The 17,500-nt window shown below is 53.0% G+C and overlaps 1 protein-coding gene across 2 annotated transcripts in view; it reads left to right on the forward strand.

Moving 5' to 3' along the window:
• NEURL1 (neuralized E3 ubiquitin protein ligase 1) overlaps nt 1-11,089 on the forward strand; it is an 84,208-nt gene extending 73,119 nt beyond the window's left edge. For both annotated transcript variants that reach the window (XM_029932519.1, XM_029932520.1), the window contains exons 4-6: nt 3,932-4,621; nt 8,072-8,218; nt 8,683-11,089. In XM_029932519.1, coding sequence (XP_029788379.1) covers nt 3,932-4,621; nt 8,072-8,218; nt 8,683-8,921 — 1,076 coding nt within the window. In that variant the 3' untranslated portion in view covers nt 8,922-11,089. The remainder of the gene's footprint in view (nt 1-3,931; nt 4,622-8,071; nt 8,219-8,682) is intronic.
• The last annotated feature ends 6,411 nt before the right edge of the window (nt 11,090-17,500 follow it).

Consider the following 17,500-nt stretch of genomic DNA (forward strand, 5'->3'; position numbering starts at 1 on the left):
GTTACAGGTAGCCCATCCGCCTTTTCTGAGCCATAACCCTGGGCTGAGGCTGGTCTTAGGGTGCTCTCCTGTCGCTTTGGGGGCCAGGACCCTCCCCTGGCCTCCGACTCGATGTCAGCCCAGTTAGCTCTGACCTTTGCTGTCCCTGTGCGGAGGCCGCCTGACCAGCTCCTCCATCTCCAGTGTCATCTATTTCAGGGCTGGCACAGCTGGGCACACGGAGGGGATGGCTATTTTGGAGCTCACTGGTGGCCCGGAGCCACTCCTGACCCCGAGGGGCGGCCGATCGGGGAGAGGGAGACATACTTGGGCTGGGCACTGGCCCCGGGGATTCCATTTTTAGCTGTTTCCCAGCATCTCCTGTACCTTTTCTCCCTGCTTGTCCAAGAGCGCAGGCAAGGGCCATAGGGGTCATTTTCCTATCCCTTCTCCTCTCCCCTGTTCCTCCCGCCCAAACTGTTTCTCCTTCCTTCTTTTTCCTCTAATGTCCACTTTGTACCTTTTCCTTTCTGGTCTTTAGTCAGTGATGTCATTCATGACTGATTGAAAGTCCTACCTTAAGGTTCAGGAAGTTAATTGCCTAAGTGCAGGTGGACCTAACCTTGATTGACAAAACTCACCCTGAGTCAGTACTAGTACCCGAGGTCAGCAAGCACCCTGGTCCCAGGGCCTTCCCACTCTACCTCTGATCCCTGCAACATCACAAGGCAGGTATTACTACCCTCACCCTTGTTCTCTAGGTGAGTGATCTGAGGCTGGGAGGGAGGTTGCTTCCCTACTGGCCACCGTTCACATGCTGGGTCGGACAGTTAAACCCAAGCCTGTGTCACCCCAAAGCTCACACACTTTCTTCTGAGCCGTGGGGCATGAAGATGATTGTAACAGTGGTTTGTATTAATCTAGTGATGATTATCTGCCAAGTACTCTACTATGTAGAGTATGGTGCTGTGTACCTCCTGAATTTCAACTTTACAGCATCCCTTCTGAGGGGAGTATTGGGATACAGAATTTGTACACATCAGTACCTGCTGATTTTACAGCTGAGGAAGAGAGGCCCAGAGAGGTGAAGCTTTTTGTCTATGGCCAGGAAATGGCAGAGCCAGGATTTGAACCCAGGCTGATAACTTCAGAATCCTTACACTTAACTATGCTTCTCTCCTGCCTACCTGTTTATGGATTTGGGCTACTAAAGCATCTGAGATACTGTTAGGTTGCACTATTGGACGTACAGTGTAAATATCAAGGGAGGTGATGGCCATACTGGGCCTTGAGCTGGTCAGGGAACATCTGGAGGCTTGTTCTGTTCATTGTCTAAGAGGTGGGAAGGTGGGCAGTGGGTCTGAATATTCCCAGAGGAGAGTGGTTTTCTCCATGGGACTGCCCCAGAGATAGCACTGGCACAGAAGCTGAGAGAAGTTACATAAATAATCCAGGATCCTTGGATACAAGGACGTAGATGTCAGTTTAAGAGAAGGAAGTGCTTTCTTAGAGTAGCTCAACAATGGCATAGGTTGCCTGGAGGCCCAGGAGAGGGCACGTTCAAGTACAGAAGGACTCCTGAAGGGGCAGAGCTCCAGAGAGCTCCCATCCAGCCCCATTCAGAAATGTGTTCGGAGGGTCTGCCCAGCTCCTTGGGCCCTGGGCTGATTGTTCTGAGTGTGTGTGGGTTGGGGTGGGGAGAGGAGTGTCGGGGTGCATGTGTGTGGGCTCCTGTGACAGCCTTAGTCCTGTAGGCTCTGGGTGGGACTCTCTGAGCCTTTTGTTTTTCAGTCACCCTGCTGTCCCTGTCCCTTCTTCTCCATCTCCAACCCTGGAGTCCTGTAGGGCCAGTGCCTGGAATCCCGGAGGTGTCAGAAGCAGGGGCTGTCCCCAGGGGTCCACAGCCTGTCCCAGGTCCGCACTACTGTCTCTCAGGCCTCCCCCTCCTGTTTGGGCCTCCTTCCCTCTGCCTCTCTGCAGCCCCCAGCCTCTCTACACCGTCACTGTCACAGAGTCAATTCCCTGGAATAATCACATTTTCCGGTTGGCTCCCTCCTTCTTGCCAGGCACGATGCTGGGAAATCCCAACCAGCCAGGCCCCACGAGGCTACTGCAGAGAGGCAGGGGACTTGAGGAGGGAGGGCCCAGCACCCCCTCCTTGCCCAGGACCAAACAAGGCTGTTTCTGGAAGGGACAGTGGGGGCTGGGGGAGGAAAAAAACAAGGAGGCTTTAGAGACCGTGTCTAGATTCAGCTGGAGCTGAATTCTGACCTCAGCTGCCCACACCAGTCCAGACCCTCAAGCTTTGCCATCCTTACCCGGGTTCTGGACAGAAAGCACCTCCCTTTGGGAGGCTTAGAGAAAAGGCTCTCAGGGAAGGATTGGCCCATTCTGTGGTCTACAGTGGCACTAGCCAAATTTGGGGACTTTGACCCCCACAGAAAGGATTCAATAAACAGGAGTGAGGGGTCCTGAAAGCGAAGAATGTGGTGTCAGGGGTTGGACAGACCTTGCTTCAATTTTGGATCTGCCCCTTGGTGGCTGTGATATCACATCTCTGAGTTTTATCTCCATAATGGGAACACTTCCATGGGATGTTTTAAGGATGAAACACAGGGGTAATTCATCGTGCATGATGACTTTTATTATAAATTATAGGACTCCATAAAGAGGGACATAATACAGCCATTAAAAAAATATGATGGTGTTGGAAACATGGTTATTGGCATGGGAAGGTGTTCAGGACACAGTAAGTGGAAAAGCTAATTTTGAAAAGGAAATCTGTATAGCAGGGTTCTTAGCCTGGAGTCCATGCCCATGGATGGCTTTATGGGATTCACAGATGCCCTGAAATTATCCACAGACTTTAGGAAGAACGTACATTTTTCTGAGGTGATAGGTGAAAGTTCTCACATTTTCAAAGGGATTTGTTACACATTAAAGGTTAAAAACTACTGGAGTTTATATAGCATGATTCAATTTTTGTATTAAAAAAGTAACAAGAATATATGGGGGGGGAGGAGCTGGAAGGTCCTATTCCAAATATGGAGTATTTTTCTCTGGAGGGTGGGCTGAGAGATGGTAATTTTTCTCTATGCTGAGCTGTTTTTTCTACAAAATACAGTCTGTCTTACTTGTATGATTAAAAAGAGAAAGGGGTTGATTTCCCCTTTGAAAGTAAGTCACTTTCAAAAGGAAATCTGGATAAATTTACTGAAGTTCTCTCCTCCTGTCTTTCTGTGGGCAATGCTAAGCTCAAAAGCTAATTGTAAGGATAAGCTGACAATTTATGCAAAGAGGAGTTCTGGGGAAAGGGGATCCCTCTGACCTTCTAAAGGGTAGGACGTCAGCAGTACATTCAACAGATATTTACTGCATTCAACAGATATTTACTGCTTGTCGTCTGAAGTGCTTAACGCAGTTCTAGCTGCTGGGGATCACAAGGGAGGGCCGGGGAGCTAATAATAATTTTTATTTAAAAAACGTTTTATATGTTTATTATCGATACAGAGAGAAACATAGCATGAGTGGGGCAGGGGCAGAGAGAGAGGGTGACACAGAATGTGAAGCAGGCTCCAGGCTCGAAGCCGGCAGCACAGAGCCCGATTCGGGGCTTGAACCCACAAACTGTGAGATCATGACCTGAGCCAAAGTCAGAGGCTTAACCTACTGAAGCCACCCAGGCGCCCCTAATAATAACTTTTATAAGCGCATTATTTAGCATGTTTTCTTCCTAGCAGCCTTGACCCTTTGCTTAAATAAACAGATGTCCTGCAGGACTTTGATTCCCGATTCCTTAGCCTAGGTCCGAAGCGGGTCCCCTGCCGCTAACAATGCAGTAATTCGTGGTGCATGCTGGAAAGGCTGGCGGGAGGAAGCAGGCAGGCGATGGGGGCTGGCCCCGAGCGGCCCGTGTGACAGTCGCCCTGTCTGTCCCCCTCCCCGGCCGCAGACAGCGAGCTGGTGCTCCCGGACTGCCTGCGGCCCCGCTCCTTCACCGCCCTGAGGCGGCCGTCGCTGCGGCGCGAGGCCGACGAGGCGCGCCTCTCCGTGAGCCTGTGCGACCTCAACGTGCCGGGCGCCGAGGGCGACGAGGCCGCGCCGGCCGCCGGCTGCCCCATCCCGCAGAACTCGCTCAACTCGCAGCACAGCCGCGCGCTGCCGCCGCAGCTCGACGGCGACCTGCGCTTCCACGCCCTGCGAGCCGGCGCGCACGTCCGGATCCTAGACGAGCAGACGGTGGCGCGCCTGGAGCACGGGCGCGACGAGCGCGCGCTCGTCTTCACCAGCCGGCCTGTGCGCGTGGCCGAGACCATCTTCGTCAAGGTCACGCGCTCGGGCGGCTTGCGGCCCGGCGCGCTCTCCTTCGGCGTCACCACGTGCGACCCCGGCACGCTGCGGCCCGCGGACCTGCCCTTCAGCCCCGAGGCCCTGGTGGACCGCAAGGAATTCTGGGCCGTGTGCCGCGTGCCCGGGCCCCTGCACAGCGGCGACATCCTGGGCCTGGTGGTCAACGCCGACGGGGAGCTGCACCTCAGCCACAACGGCGCCGCGGCGGGCATGCAGCTGTGCGTGGACGCCTCGCAGCCGCTCTGGATGCTCTTCAGCCTGCACGGGGCCGTCACGCAGATCCGCATCCTCGGTGAGTGCCTCCCCTGCCGGCCCCTCCTTTCCCGGAGCACGGGGCCCATGCCGGCAGGGGCAAGGAACAGAGGGCCAGCTCCCCCGCGCCCCACCGCCTCACAGGCGTAGAAGTGAGTCCTGGGCGGAACTCCATCTGCTAGGCCCTAGTCCCCAAATCTCACCAGACGCGTCCAGGGGGCGGGGAGAAAAGTGCGGGTCACTGAGTTTCTCGGAATCTGATTAACCTGTGTCCGCATAGATACAGGACCACATCTCAATGGCCACTAAAAAAAATGACAGAAAAGGTTACCACCAGCAGTTAACTTTCTGAGGCTCAGTTTCCATTTCCCCAAAGTGGGAATAAAAGCCTCTGCCTCTTAAGGATGGTTGAGTGTCTAGGTAAGAAAAATAGTTTGATATGTCGGTAGGCAGGTGTCTGTGCTACCTGGATTGGGAGCCTATGGGGAATCCGAGAATAGGGCCTTGGAGGAAATGGGGTTGCAGAGGTCTGGGCATTTCATTCCTGGCTTTGAAAGGATGGAGTCTGAATGGACTGGTGGATGTGGACTTGTGAGAGTCCTGTTTCTCAGAATGTTCTGTGGGATAGACGTCTGTTGAAAATGGGTCCTTGGGTGAAAACATTAGGAAAACACTGAGTTGAGAAAGAGTGGAGGATTTTTTATTGCAGAACTTCTCGGCGCCTTTATTTATTTATTTTTTTTATTTTAGAGAGAGAATGGGGGAGGGGCAGAGAGGGAGGGAGAATCCCAAGCAGGCTCTGAGCTGCCAGTGCAGAGCCCAATATGGGGCTTTATCCCACAAACTGTGAGATCATGATCCAAGTCAAAATCAAGAGTCAGACACCTAACCGACGGAGCCACCCAGGCACCCTTCTCGGAGCTTTTAATATGCGATATGAATCTTTAAGGAGGAGGAGGTGGTGGTTATAGTGTACAGCTTTATCTAAACTTATTTGACCAGAAATCTTACCCCCCCCCCACAACCATCTCTAGGGACCTCTATCCCCTGAGTGGGCAGGTATTGATACTATGCAAGAGCTGGCCTGCCCACCAGCTGCAGTAAACTGGCTAGTTCCATTAGATTCACTAGAAGGACCTACTAAAGTGCAGATTTTTGAATCCCACCTGCAGAGATTTTGATTCTGTACACCCTGCCTACACCCTATGCGTCTGAATTCTTTTTTTTGAGCAAGTTTGCTTCGATATGTTTGGAGACTTCTGGGCTTCATAGCCCCAGCCTAGACCTCACCCCAGGAGGCGTAGACAAGGTAACGAGTGTATGAGTAGATGTGTATTATGCCCTAAAATTGGTCTGTGTATAGGCACACATGAGTAAGTGCGTGCATATTTGTATAATGCTGTTGGTGATTATGAATGTATTAGAGTTTGTGAAATCAGATAAAATAAATGGGGATTTCCTACTTTGGAAAGACACCAAATGAAGATGGAATGAAAAATAAATTTGAAAAGGAATGAAAAGAATGAGGCTGAGATGCTAAGAAGTTATGACTGAGGGAAGGTAAATCAGGAAGGAATGAAAAGAAATCAGGATGGAAAGAAGTTGGGGTGAAAACTCAGGATGGAATAAAAAGAAATCAGACTGGCGTGCATAAAAAAATCAGGCTGAGGTAAAAAGCTACTTGGCTGCGTTCACCAGGAGACAGTACTCCTCAGATGAAGGAAATTACATAAGGCCAGGGTACTCTCTTACCTCAGCACCATCTAATAATAGATAAGGAGCTTTCCGAAGAGACTTCTGTTCCCTAAAGAGGCTTACTAGACAGAGTAGAAGCTTAAAAAAAAATCTGGACTTAAATGTCCCAAGAGGTAAGTGGGCCAAGGCCGGTCTTTAAGAATCATCATCCCTGGGGAACCTGGGGTGGCTCAGTTGGTTGAGCGTCCGGCTTCAGCTCAGGTCATGATCTCGCAACTCGTGGGTTCGAGCCCCTGTCGGGCTCTGTGCTGACAGCTCAGAGCCTGGAGCCTGCTTTGGATTCTGTATCTCCCTCTCTCTCTTGACCCTTCCCTGCTCATGCTGTCTGTCTCTCAAAAATAAAACATTAGAAAAAAATTTAAAGAATAACCGTCCAGATATATGCTAAACAATATATGCTAAAGACAGTGCTTCTGGGTGGTAGGAGAAGGTGTTTGGGAATCCTCATAGAACTGCAAAGAAAAACCAGTGACAATAGGTGAAGGGTAACTCTTTACCTCACAGAGGTATGGTCTCCTTTGTGAGAGGCCTAAGTGAACTAAGAAAGGAGGAATATTTCTTTACTCCAGAACGTTAGCCAGTTTCATACTTAATGATGAAAGATGAGGAACGTTCTCATTAAAGTTAGGAATATGATAGGGATGCCTTACAGTATTGTTTTGACAATGGTAGCCAGTGCAATAAGGCAAGAAAAGCAAATAGGAGGTGTGAATTTCTGAAACAAGATGACAATTAACTTGAAGATTAGTAACACTAAGAGAAACCCTGTGAGTATCTAAGGAATATTCTTAGGGTTGGTAACTGTTAAATGGATTAGAACACATAATCATAGAGAAGATCTCACTGCACATTTGGGTGCAGGGCAGTATGTTAGAGCCTGTGGGAGAGTTGTGGGTGAATATGATTTCCTGCTCTCAGGAAGCTCATAGTTCAGCTGGGAAAACAAAGCTGCATTCCTGGTCCCCTGCGGTATGTGTGGTGTGTGGCTGGTCAGCAGTAAATAAAGTAATGTGGTTGGGGGACAGGTGGTCAAAGCTCCCCAGCGGAGAGGAGGCTTGAGGACAGCTCCAGGGCGCTCTCCGGACAGTTAGCTCTTTGGAGACAATGGCTCTGTCCGTCTTGTTCTCAGTGTTACGTTTACACAGTTGATGGTGCCTGGTAGGACTTGTTGAAGGGACAAGCAGGGGAAGGAATGAAGAGGAAGGTGAGGAGAGAGGTGTTTAGAGGGAGAGAAGGGAGGGAGGGAGGAAGGAAGGAGAGCGAGCGTAGCACAGAACAAGCTTGGGAGATGGTGAAGGGCATTTCAGAGGTGCTTGTGCAGAGGAGAAGAGAAGGTGGGTGAAATCTAGGGACAGTGACCAAGAGAACACAGGGCTTGGAAAGGGAGGGTCAGGCTAGGTGGAAGGAGGGGGACCTTGTTCTCTGGGAAACCTTGAAGAGGAGGATGCGTGGGAAGGGTGGAGGCGGGGTTCTCAGCAGAGCTCTTGATTGGAGACTGCTGCTGTGGTGACATCGGAACAAGAAATGGCCCCCACATTTGTAGGTGGACACAGCGCTGGGGCAGAGGGCTGGGCCGGCTTGCGGAATCCTGTCCTGAGCCCGCACAGTGGCGGGGCTGTGTGGTCAGGCTGTGTCACCACTTTTCTCTCCTGGGGACCTCCTGCAGGAGCGGAGACTTGAGCTTCCTCCCAGTAGGCCTCTCAGCGGCTAGAGCCTCTCCCCTCCCCTTCCGCAGGCTCCACCATCCTGGCAGAGCGAGGCATCCCATCACTCCCCTGCTCCCCTGCCTCCACGCCCACCTCGCCCAGCGCCTTGGGCAGCTGTCTCTCTGACCCCTTGCTCAGCACGTGCAGCTCCGGACCTCTGGGCAGCTCTGCTGGCGGTAAGTAGGCTTCCTGCTCTGGGTCCGTGGTGTCCATGCCAGACTCCCCACCCCAAGGCCCTGGCTGAGGTGGGCATGCAGCCTCTGTGTCAGATGTGGGCCCCAGAGGAGCTGGAGATAGGCTCAGTGAGCCCTTGTTGGGTGGTGACTTCTGGGGTGAATCCCTTTCTGTCCCCCAGCTGGAAACTTTTTAGCACACAGGGAAGACTGAAGGGTTGCTCAGGAGGGGCCTGCGTTAAAAGATTTGGGGCCCCCTACCTTCCTCTCTCCCTTCTTCTCTCACCACCTCATGGATACCCTGGCCCTCATCTAGTGCCCCCTAGTGCCCAGGAAGCGGGTTGCCAGGGTAAACAGGCAGATGCCAATAAATGGATTGGGAGACAAGAGACCAGGGGGCTTTCTTCCCATGAACGTGGGGCCAGAATGGGCCATGTCTCCACTGACTGGTGTCCCCTTATTCCCAGGGACAGCCCCCAACTCGCCAGTGAGCCTGCCTGAGTCACCAGTGACCCCAGGCACAGGACAGTGGAGCGATGAGTGCACCATTTGCTATGAGCATGCAGTGGACACGGTCATCTACACATGTGGCCACATGTGCCTCTGCTACGCCTGTGGCCTGCGCCTCAAGAAGGCTCTGCACGCTTGCTGCCCCATCTGCCGTCGCCCCATCAAGGACATTATCAAGACCTACCGCAGCTCCTAGCCCGTTGTGGCGCCCCAGCCCGCACGCCTGCCTCCTCAGACTTCGGCCCCACGCCAGCCAAGGGGCGAGCCAACAGGGCCCCTTCACTTCTTACTGATTTGGGAAACTCTTTCCTCTTCTCCATTAAACATGGGGAACTGAGGCCCTCAAAGGTTTGGGAAGAAAGAAGGTATGAGGCAGGGAGGTGAGGGGCAGAAGCAAATTGCCTGGCCCTGCGGAGGGGAGGGGGGGAGGAATCCACTCTCTCCCTGCCTTTCCCTTTTCTGTAGCCAGCTCTTCCCTGCATGCTGAAGGGCTGGGGGGCGGGTCTCTCAGCCTGCCCTAATCCTTCTCCATCTGGGGCAGATTGGTAGGAAGTCCTCTAGCCCATGTAAGAGAAAACATGTCGCTGCCTCTGGGCAGATGTGTCCCTGAGTCAGGGCATTCAGAGTATGGCCTGGACTTCAGTCTCCATTTGTTCTCTCAGCCAACTGCGCTGGAGCAGTGTACAACCTGCTCAACAACACCCCTAGGCAGGTAGCCCCTGAGCTGTACCCACCTTCTCCTTCCTGCCTTCCCTGCCCCTCAGGCCTGGCAGCCAGGGGTGAGGAGGCCAGTGGATACCTCTTATCCTGGGCAGGCCGCAGCCTCCATGCCATGTCCCTCTCCCACTCACCCAGGATGGGTCCCTGACCCTGTGTCCTGGCTGAGATGCAGAGGGCCCCTTCCTGGTCATAGCCTTTCTGCCCCGTCATCTTGCCAGCTGCCGCCGCCCAGGAACAGCCTCCTGCTGTGAGCTACAGAGCAGTCTGGCCTCTGTCAGGCTAGGAACAGGTTTGTGTCTGGTGTGACATGTCCTCGCAGATCGCAGTGCTGTCCTGGGCCTGGCTGATACTCCAAGGCTGTAGCATCCCAAGGAGAGGCCAGGGCCCTGGATTGGGGGTGGGGGTGGGATCCCCTGGGGTAAAACCAGCCTTTTTCCTTATTTTTATTTATTTATTTATTTGGTTTGTAGATCTTTTTTTTAATGGGGGGGGGTGAGTTGCCATCACCCGAGCCCCTGGAAACGCTGCCCTGTGTGGAGTGCCCGGTGAGAGCACTGCAGAGGTGGTTCTCACAGTCTTCCCCAGGCGCCCGCTCACAGTCCATGCCAGCTCTGCTTACACATGACTTAGAACTCCAGAAAGAGGGGCTGAATTGGGAGGCTGCCTTTCACATTGTGTCCATTTTACAGAGAGACAATACTGAGCCTCCTTAATGTTCTAGGGCTGGTGGATCGCCCAGAGCCACAAAGTGCCCTTCTTCTCTGGGCTGCAGTGGGGTGATCAGAGTTGGCTCGAATCCATCGGAGGCCCAGGAGCTCCCCTTCCATGAGGACATAAAAAGTTCTGGGAAGGCTGAAGGAGGGGGGCCTAGCTTGGGCCTGGGAACAGGGCTGGGGAAGCTCCTAGCAAGGGCAGGGAGGCCGTTCTTAGCGAGGCCTCTCCAGCACCAGGAAAGATGAGGGAAGGGGCTGGGTCCCAGCACCTCTGGATTATTTCTGGTTCTGGGGTGAAGAAGTGTCCCCCACTCCTGCTCTCAGCCTTGCCTGCCCTACTCTGATAGGCTGTGAGCCAGGGCCCGATCTCCTCCCAGCCTCCCAACCCTCTGCCCTCTCCGATGGCTTTTACATCCATCAGAAACTGCTGTCCCCCGTGGCTTGCAGAGTATGGGCTTCTAGACCCGACCACTGGGTGGCTGGGTGGCGCTGCCACCTCTGTAAAATGATTGAGGGTGAGGGGAGCAGACTCTCTGTGACTCTTGGGAGTTCTGTGGGGAGGGGCTGCTATAGGGTGCTGGGTGAGACAGCACTAGGGGGTCAGGACACCAGGCTGGGACCTTGCACCTGCCTTGCAGTGGGCCTCTGGAAGTCATGGTTCCACTGTGGGTCTCTACTCCCCAGTCACTGACCCCGGAGTCCCCTTCTGTGGGAGTAGGGGTGGGGAGTGGGCCAGATGGTGGTCCCAGCCAGTCCAGACTCTCGGCTCAGAGGCAAGGAAAGGTCTTACGTTGCAGGGGCTGCGTGGCCTGAGGTTGGGGAGAGGGAGCCATCCGTACCACTGTCTCTGTTAGTGCTGGGATAGTTGCTGCCTCCTTTGTGAACTTGGGTCGCTGTGATTGTGAATAAAGGTGATTTCGTACCAGCCTGAGGGCTGTGCCGTGCTGTGTGGAGGGCTGGGGAGGAGGTGTCGGTGAGGGGTCAGGTGTCCTGGGTATGGAGGGGAGTCAACAATCAGGGAAGTCTCCCTGGAAACGGGGGACTGGAACGTGACTTGGGGCTTGGACAGCAGGGGCCCAGCATGCCAGGTAAGCCCTGTAAGTTGGAAGGGAGAAGCCTCCGCCCTTTTGTGGCCTCAAGTTCCTGGACCGGTGAGGAGCCGTGTTTATTGGGGCAGGAATAGCGGGAGTCCATGAGGCCTGCTCCGCTCTCTGGTAAGGCTGAGGTGGGCCCAAACCTGGCCCCCAAACCTTGTGGGGTGGCACTGCCATCTAGGGGCTGATGGGAAGATGACAGGTCCTTCATGTGGGTCAGGAGTGGGGGTGATGATAGCAAATGGGTGACAGTTGGATAGCAGGGGCGGCTTCTGGCCAGGGACCTTTAGGGAAAGCTTCTCACATGCTGGGTAGATCTGGCTGGCTACGGGGGCCGGAGTGGTGGGGCAGGTAAGGTGGCAGTCCTCACCTGGTGGGGCGGGGCTTCAGCACATGGCAGGCCTGCCTTCCTGCCCTCTCTTCCGGGAGGGTGTCCCGGTTCCTACACCAGGACGGCCCAGCCCTGTTTCCTGGAGTCCAGCAAAAGTAGGGGAGGGGCAGGGGCTCTAAGCTGAGAGGCCAGCTAGGCCTGTTGGCTGTGGATCTTTTGCCCCAAGATCTGCATCTCTCTCCCTCAAAGCCTTGGCCACTTCCCAGAAAGCCTCCTGATGGTGGGGGAGGGAGGAAGGGCTTGAGTTTGAGTCTCACCCAAAAGGTGGCAACTTACCTGGCTCACCCTTCCCTTCAGTGTCCTCAGAGGGCCCTGGACCCTGCAGTTCATGCTGCATTCTGCATAATGTGGCTTTTGCCATTCAGCTGGAAGGCTTTTCTGATGACAGGGAGAATTAAGAGGTGATTCTGTTCAGTTAAAAAGGCCAAAAACTTTATTTAGTTTTCAGGGAAATACAAGATGCATGTAAACATAAACAAAATACAAAACAAAACAACCCAAATCTTACAGTCTAGAAGCATGCCAAGACAGAGTATTTTCTGCAGACCGAAGAGTCCCGTCAACAACGATAAAGGACACCTGGAAAGTGGCAGGCCAAGGGGCTGGATCCCTTCCCCAAGGACACTGCATTTTTGTGATGAGAACAATTGAAAAAAATATCCCACTATTAAAAAATATTAGAGACATGGAGATAGTTTAGCACCACCATTGATCCTGGAAATTTTTTTAGCACTCAAATTGACTGCACTGAATTCAATGTCCTTTTCTTCAGTTTCTCTGCTGAGGGCAGAAGAGGGCACAACCTTCTCCTGACCCCACGGAGCCCACCAGGAGCTGGGAGGGGTTAAGTGGAGACCAGGAAGAATCCTCCAGAGTCCTGGAGCCCCAGAGACACCCAGCAGTGCACGTGCAACCATGCAGTCCACAAGCCACACTTCGAGGACCTGCCACTCGCATCTTCACTCGGAAGTCCCCTTCCTGCAGACCTCTCAGTAATACAGTCAGGGAAGCCCCTTTCCCAGCATGTGTCCCGGATTTAAAGAAAACAGGTGGCAGAGAACAAGTTTCAGATCCCAGAATGGTGGCTGTTTACCCTTCCTTCTCTGAAGTAAGCGCTTATGGAAACATGCCTTGGTCACAGGCCACTGAACATGAGAGGGCACATCCATGGATGAGTGTGCACTGCACCCCGTCTTCTAAGTCACACCTGCAAGGCAGGCTCAGCAGACCCAGTAGCCACAGGTAACATTAGAGAGACTCAAAAATAACTGGTGTTAACAGAAGAAGAAATGAGGCTGCCTTCCTCCCAGATCTGCTTGATAGTGTCTGGACGCTGAGGTTCCAGTTTTGGGGGGATGGTGGGTCCTTCCTGTACAGCTCATTATGGTCACTGGTCTCTAACCAGTTCGAGCAGTCTGAGAGGCTAGCTCTGGATTGGACAAAGGGATGTGGGCAAAACCAGCTGGGAGCCTGGGAGATGGATGAATCTTCTCGAGCCAGAGCCTCCAAACTGGAAGACTGATTTGTTGCTGGCAACTACCTGTCTTCATTAGGTCAACCAGTCACTGTTCATTAAAAACGTGCTGGGGACCCAGTTTGTGGCCCAGCAAGTATCGGTTTCCTCGGGCCAGCTTCTTCTGTGGCCAAATCTTAGGGCTTTTCCAACCTGCTCTGACTGGACCCTTGGGTATTGAATCAGTAAATTCCCTCTGGGACTGCTCTCTTCCTCCACAAACACTCAGAATTGACCTCTTCCATCTTTTGAATGAAGACTAAACTCCAGACTCCAAACTCTCTCAGCCTTCTCACACTTTTCCCTCTCTGCCTAGAAGACACCCTCTTCTGGAAGCCACCTTCCCGGAAGGGACGGTAAGCCCCAGGCACTCCAAACGTGCACACACTCATCTCGCCGACGTGCCTCGCGCTTGCCTCCAACGTGCTCGAGCCATCCTTCTGCTTTAAAACCATTTTCTCACGTGCTCTTTCCCTGCCCCTCACCCCCTGACGTCCAGCCCATTAGCCAGGGTGGAACTGGGAACAAAGGAGGGGACTGATTGTCAAGGTCAAGTGCAAACCCAAGATTAAAGATAGGATTGGGGAAGGGAGATTGCTTGGTAACCCCAACCTTATAGGCAGGTTGGGATCAAGGTCTTAGAAGGTAGAGCCCTCTACCCAGTCTATAAGCACCAATGAACCCAACTTGTAGCTGCAGACCCACCATGTACACAGGACAAAACAGGAGGGAAGCTAAACTTAGTGGGGCTGTTCTTCCTGAAACCAAGGCTGTAGGTCAGTAACCTCATCCTGTCACTATCTCTGGTCATAGAACTGAGAACCACTGAGGCTGCCCCAAATAGGGATCATGGCTTAGTCAGAAAAGCTCAGTAAGGTCAAGGGGGAGCCCTCACCCTGTTCCTGTGATGTGTTCACTTGGGGCCGGCAGTCTGGTGCAAGTGCTGACCTGACCCGGAGCATGCTCTGGCCCAAGCAGCCTGACCCCCCTCAGAAACTGGTGAGGCCCAGCAGCTCTTACCATCGGGGACTCCCTCCCATGGTGATGGTATGCCTGGCAGTGGGCGGGGTCAGCCTGCTAGATGGCCCGTCTGCAGGTGGTGACCAGTCCAGTTCAGCGCTTCCACACCCAGTGACTTCTCTTGTCCACATCTTCATTTTGGAGCCCGGGATGATGGCCTAGGCTGCTTCTGCTAGATCTGTTAATGCCAGTGTGAAGTTTCCAACAAAATAATAAAATAATTACCAAAAAAAAAAAAAAAAAGACACATTGCACTCTCCAGCCAGAATTACATGTGTGAATAACACACACTCGCTGCCAGAAGCTGAGAGTCCCGTGGGGCCTGCCCAATGCCAAGGACTTGTAGAATGGAGACAGCTTGCCCGGTATTTGTTCTCTAACCCCATGTTCTCTAGTTCAAGTGGGAAATGACCAACATTCACACATGTGTGCTCATCATGCACACACACATACGCACGCGCATGCACACACACTCCCTCTCAACACACAGCCCTCAAAAAAGTGAGGGAATCTTAATTCTTTAAGATTAAGAATCAAGCAATGTGGGTGGTTCTCTTTCCAGAGAGCTCTGCATCAAGATTCTCAAAGATTGGACATATAGATGTGTTTACTCCACGGAGAGACACCCACACACAGCGGCACGGTCCCACTCTGGGCACTCAGACCCTTGTCTGTACAGGAATTCACCAGAGGGGTTGGAGCAGCAAGCATACAGTACTGGAGATGGAGGGGACAAGCCAGTGAGGACATCCCCGGAGCCCTGGAGGGCAGAGCTCCGAGGGCTTGGACCCAGAGGCTTCCCATCCTGCTGCTTTCTCTACCAGTGCCACGTGAGGAGGAGGCCGGCTTGGTACCTGTTGTGGGGAGGTGTCTACAGAATGCCCTGAGCAGGCCCCTGGACACTTCCCTGAGGCCCTCTGGGAACCTTCGGGTGTTGAGCAAGAGGTGGGGCTCACTCCTCAGGCTGAAGTCATTGAGATGAATGGGTGGCCCCAGCTCAGCGCCAGGCCTCACTGTAGGCTTGTGGGAATTGGTGTCTCACTGGGGTATATAGGGATCAAGGCACCCACATGCCCCAGAAAGGATTTGGTTACATCTAGGGTTCCTGCCCATAAACTGAACTGAGGTTACCCAGTTTTAGAAAAACTCAAACATACATCAAAAAGATCATGGCCCAAACATCAGGAGATGGGAGTGAGAGAGGGCTGCTGGGAGTGAGTTTTAGGACAGGACTTTCTGGGCAGCTGGCTGAAAAACAACAGAAATGAAAACAAGGGACTGTTCCCGGATGTCCTTGCTCTGCTCCAAGGGCCAGGGCCCTGCGAGGTCAAGGGCCCCATGCCACGTCCCTGAATCCCTCATGGGTGGATAACGTCCAACAGAAAAAGGGGCTGCCCTCTGGTAGGGGCCCCCGCCATCCTGCCAGGAAGGGGGGTGGTGTAAAAGATCAATACCCAGAAGGTCACCTGTCTGGTCCACAGCTGCAACTTCCAGCAGTCCTGCCGCCTCCTATCAACAGACGGGCCACCGGGTGTCCCACCACTGTCCCAACAAGCCCTGGCGTTCCTCTTGAGAATATTGCACTTTTCCTGTCTCTCAGATTGTTTTCATTTTTGATTGAGAATGCAAAGTATTTGGAGGGGTAGGGGAAGTGAGTAACCTTAAAGAAATAATATATTAGTTAAATACAAAACAAAAACAAAAACAAAACACACACCGGTAAAGTAGGGGCTACTTACTTTCTCTTTTTCTTTTTTACTGAAAACAAAACAGACTACCAAACCAAGGGCTAAAACTTAAATAGTTCTACGCCTACTCTGTAAATACTAGTAATATGAAAATAATGCTCAACCAAAATTCCCTTGTCTTTCTTCCTTAGACGATACGAGTAGTAACATGCCTTGCTGAGGAAAGCGAATGGATATAAATGCCAGTAAAATATGCTGCTCTAACATCTGAAAGTGATTGAAACGATTCTATATAATGCCTTCGTCAAGATGGAGACTCAAGAGTAAGAAAGAGAAGCCTCTGGGGCCAGGCGAGGGGTGGAGGGCCAAGGCTGGCAAGGCAGGGCCTGGGTTCAGCCAGGGGCACGGGGCACACTCGCTCAGAGTTGCCCCTTCCAGCCCCCTCCTGCTCCCTGGGGGGGCCCCCTGGCCTAGTGGCAACAGCATGCCATGGTCAGGGAGCCCAGCCAGGCCCGCTGTTTTGAAGTGGGAGAGAGATGAAGACATTTTTTCCCCTGGTAATGAAAGAAAAAAGTCTTTAAACTGAAAGAAAAAGCACCAAGTGATGCATCTTCGGGCATTATACAAACCTCAATAATGACCTCAGAAGGGCTCATTAGGATTAAAGGTGCAGTATACAGCAATACAACGCCATTTCACATTTTCAATCGCAACTAATGGAAAACTGGGTTTGGACACTGCTGAGATTTCATTTTTCTTTTTCCTGTTTTAATCCGATCTGGTTTTCCTCCAGATGGGTCGGAGCCACAGGCCCCTCCCTCCTCCACCTGCTGCCGTACCCTCCAACATCACAAAGCAGCTCAGTAGCTCTAGGGAGAAGTCCCCTTGCCCTACCTGGGGCTCAGGAGTCCAGGGGCATGAGGCCTGGCATCTCCTGGCAATGTCTGAGAGGGACTGGCAAGCACCCTTCTTGCTTCAAGTATTAATATTCTCTTTGGGTTTACAGGGTTTGTACTATGCTGAGTCAGGGGGTGATGGTGAGGGGTGAGGTGTGAAGATGAGGCAGGGCAATCCCTGTTCACTGCCCTAATCTACGTGCTGTCACCAGGTGGCAGCATTCCCCACTTTTCCTAGAGGCCTGAGCGACTCCCATTCATCCTTAGGGGGCGGGAAGTCGCAATGTAAACACGATGACCACACAATAACTCCAGCAAGGGTGGGAAGGAGCTCAAGGATTAATGCAGTGGGGTGGTCTGCCGTTAACTAGCTACATGATTCCAGGAAAGTGATTTCCTGTCCTTGGGCTGCAGTAAGAGGAGGGGATGGGACGAGTGACTGTCAAGGCCACTTTTAATGACTGTCACTGAGAGCACCGGGGACGAAGGGGAAAGGGTCCTGGGGGTGTGCGGGGAGTGTGGGCCTCACAGGTGCCGGAGAGCCCCTCGGGGCAGTACAGACAGTGAGGAAGGGCAGGGAAAGGCAGGCTCTGGGGGACACTGTGGTCCAGTCCAGCTGAGATGCTCTGTGCTTGGCACGTGTGTCCTGCACGCCCTCCTGGCCTGGCTGGCACATCACTGACTGAACTGGCTCAGTGCAGACCCTGGAGGAGTGAGGCCGCCGGGGCCCCCCCCCCCCC

This window comes from Suricata suricatta, chromosome 2, assembly GCF_006229205.1.
Source record: "Suricata suricatta isolate VVHF042 chromosome 2, meerkat_22Aug2017_6uvM2_HiC, whole genome shotgun sequence".
NCBI classification, from domain to species: domain Eukaryota; kingdom Metazoa; phylum Chordata; class Mammalia; order Carnivora; family Herpestidae; genus Suricata; species Suricata suricatta.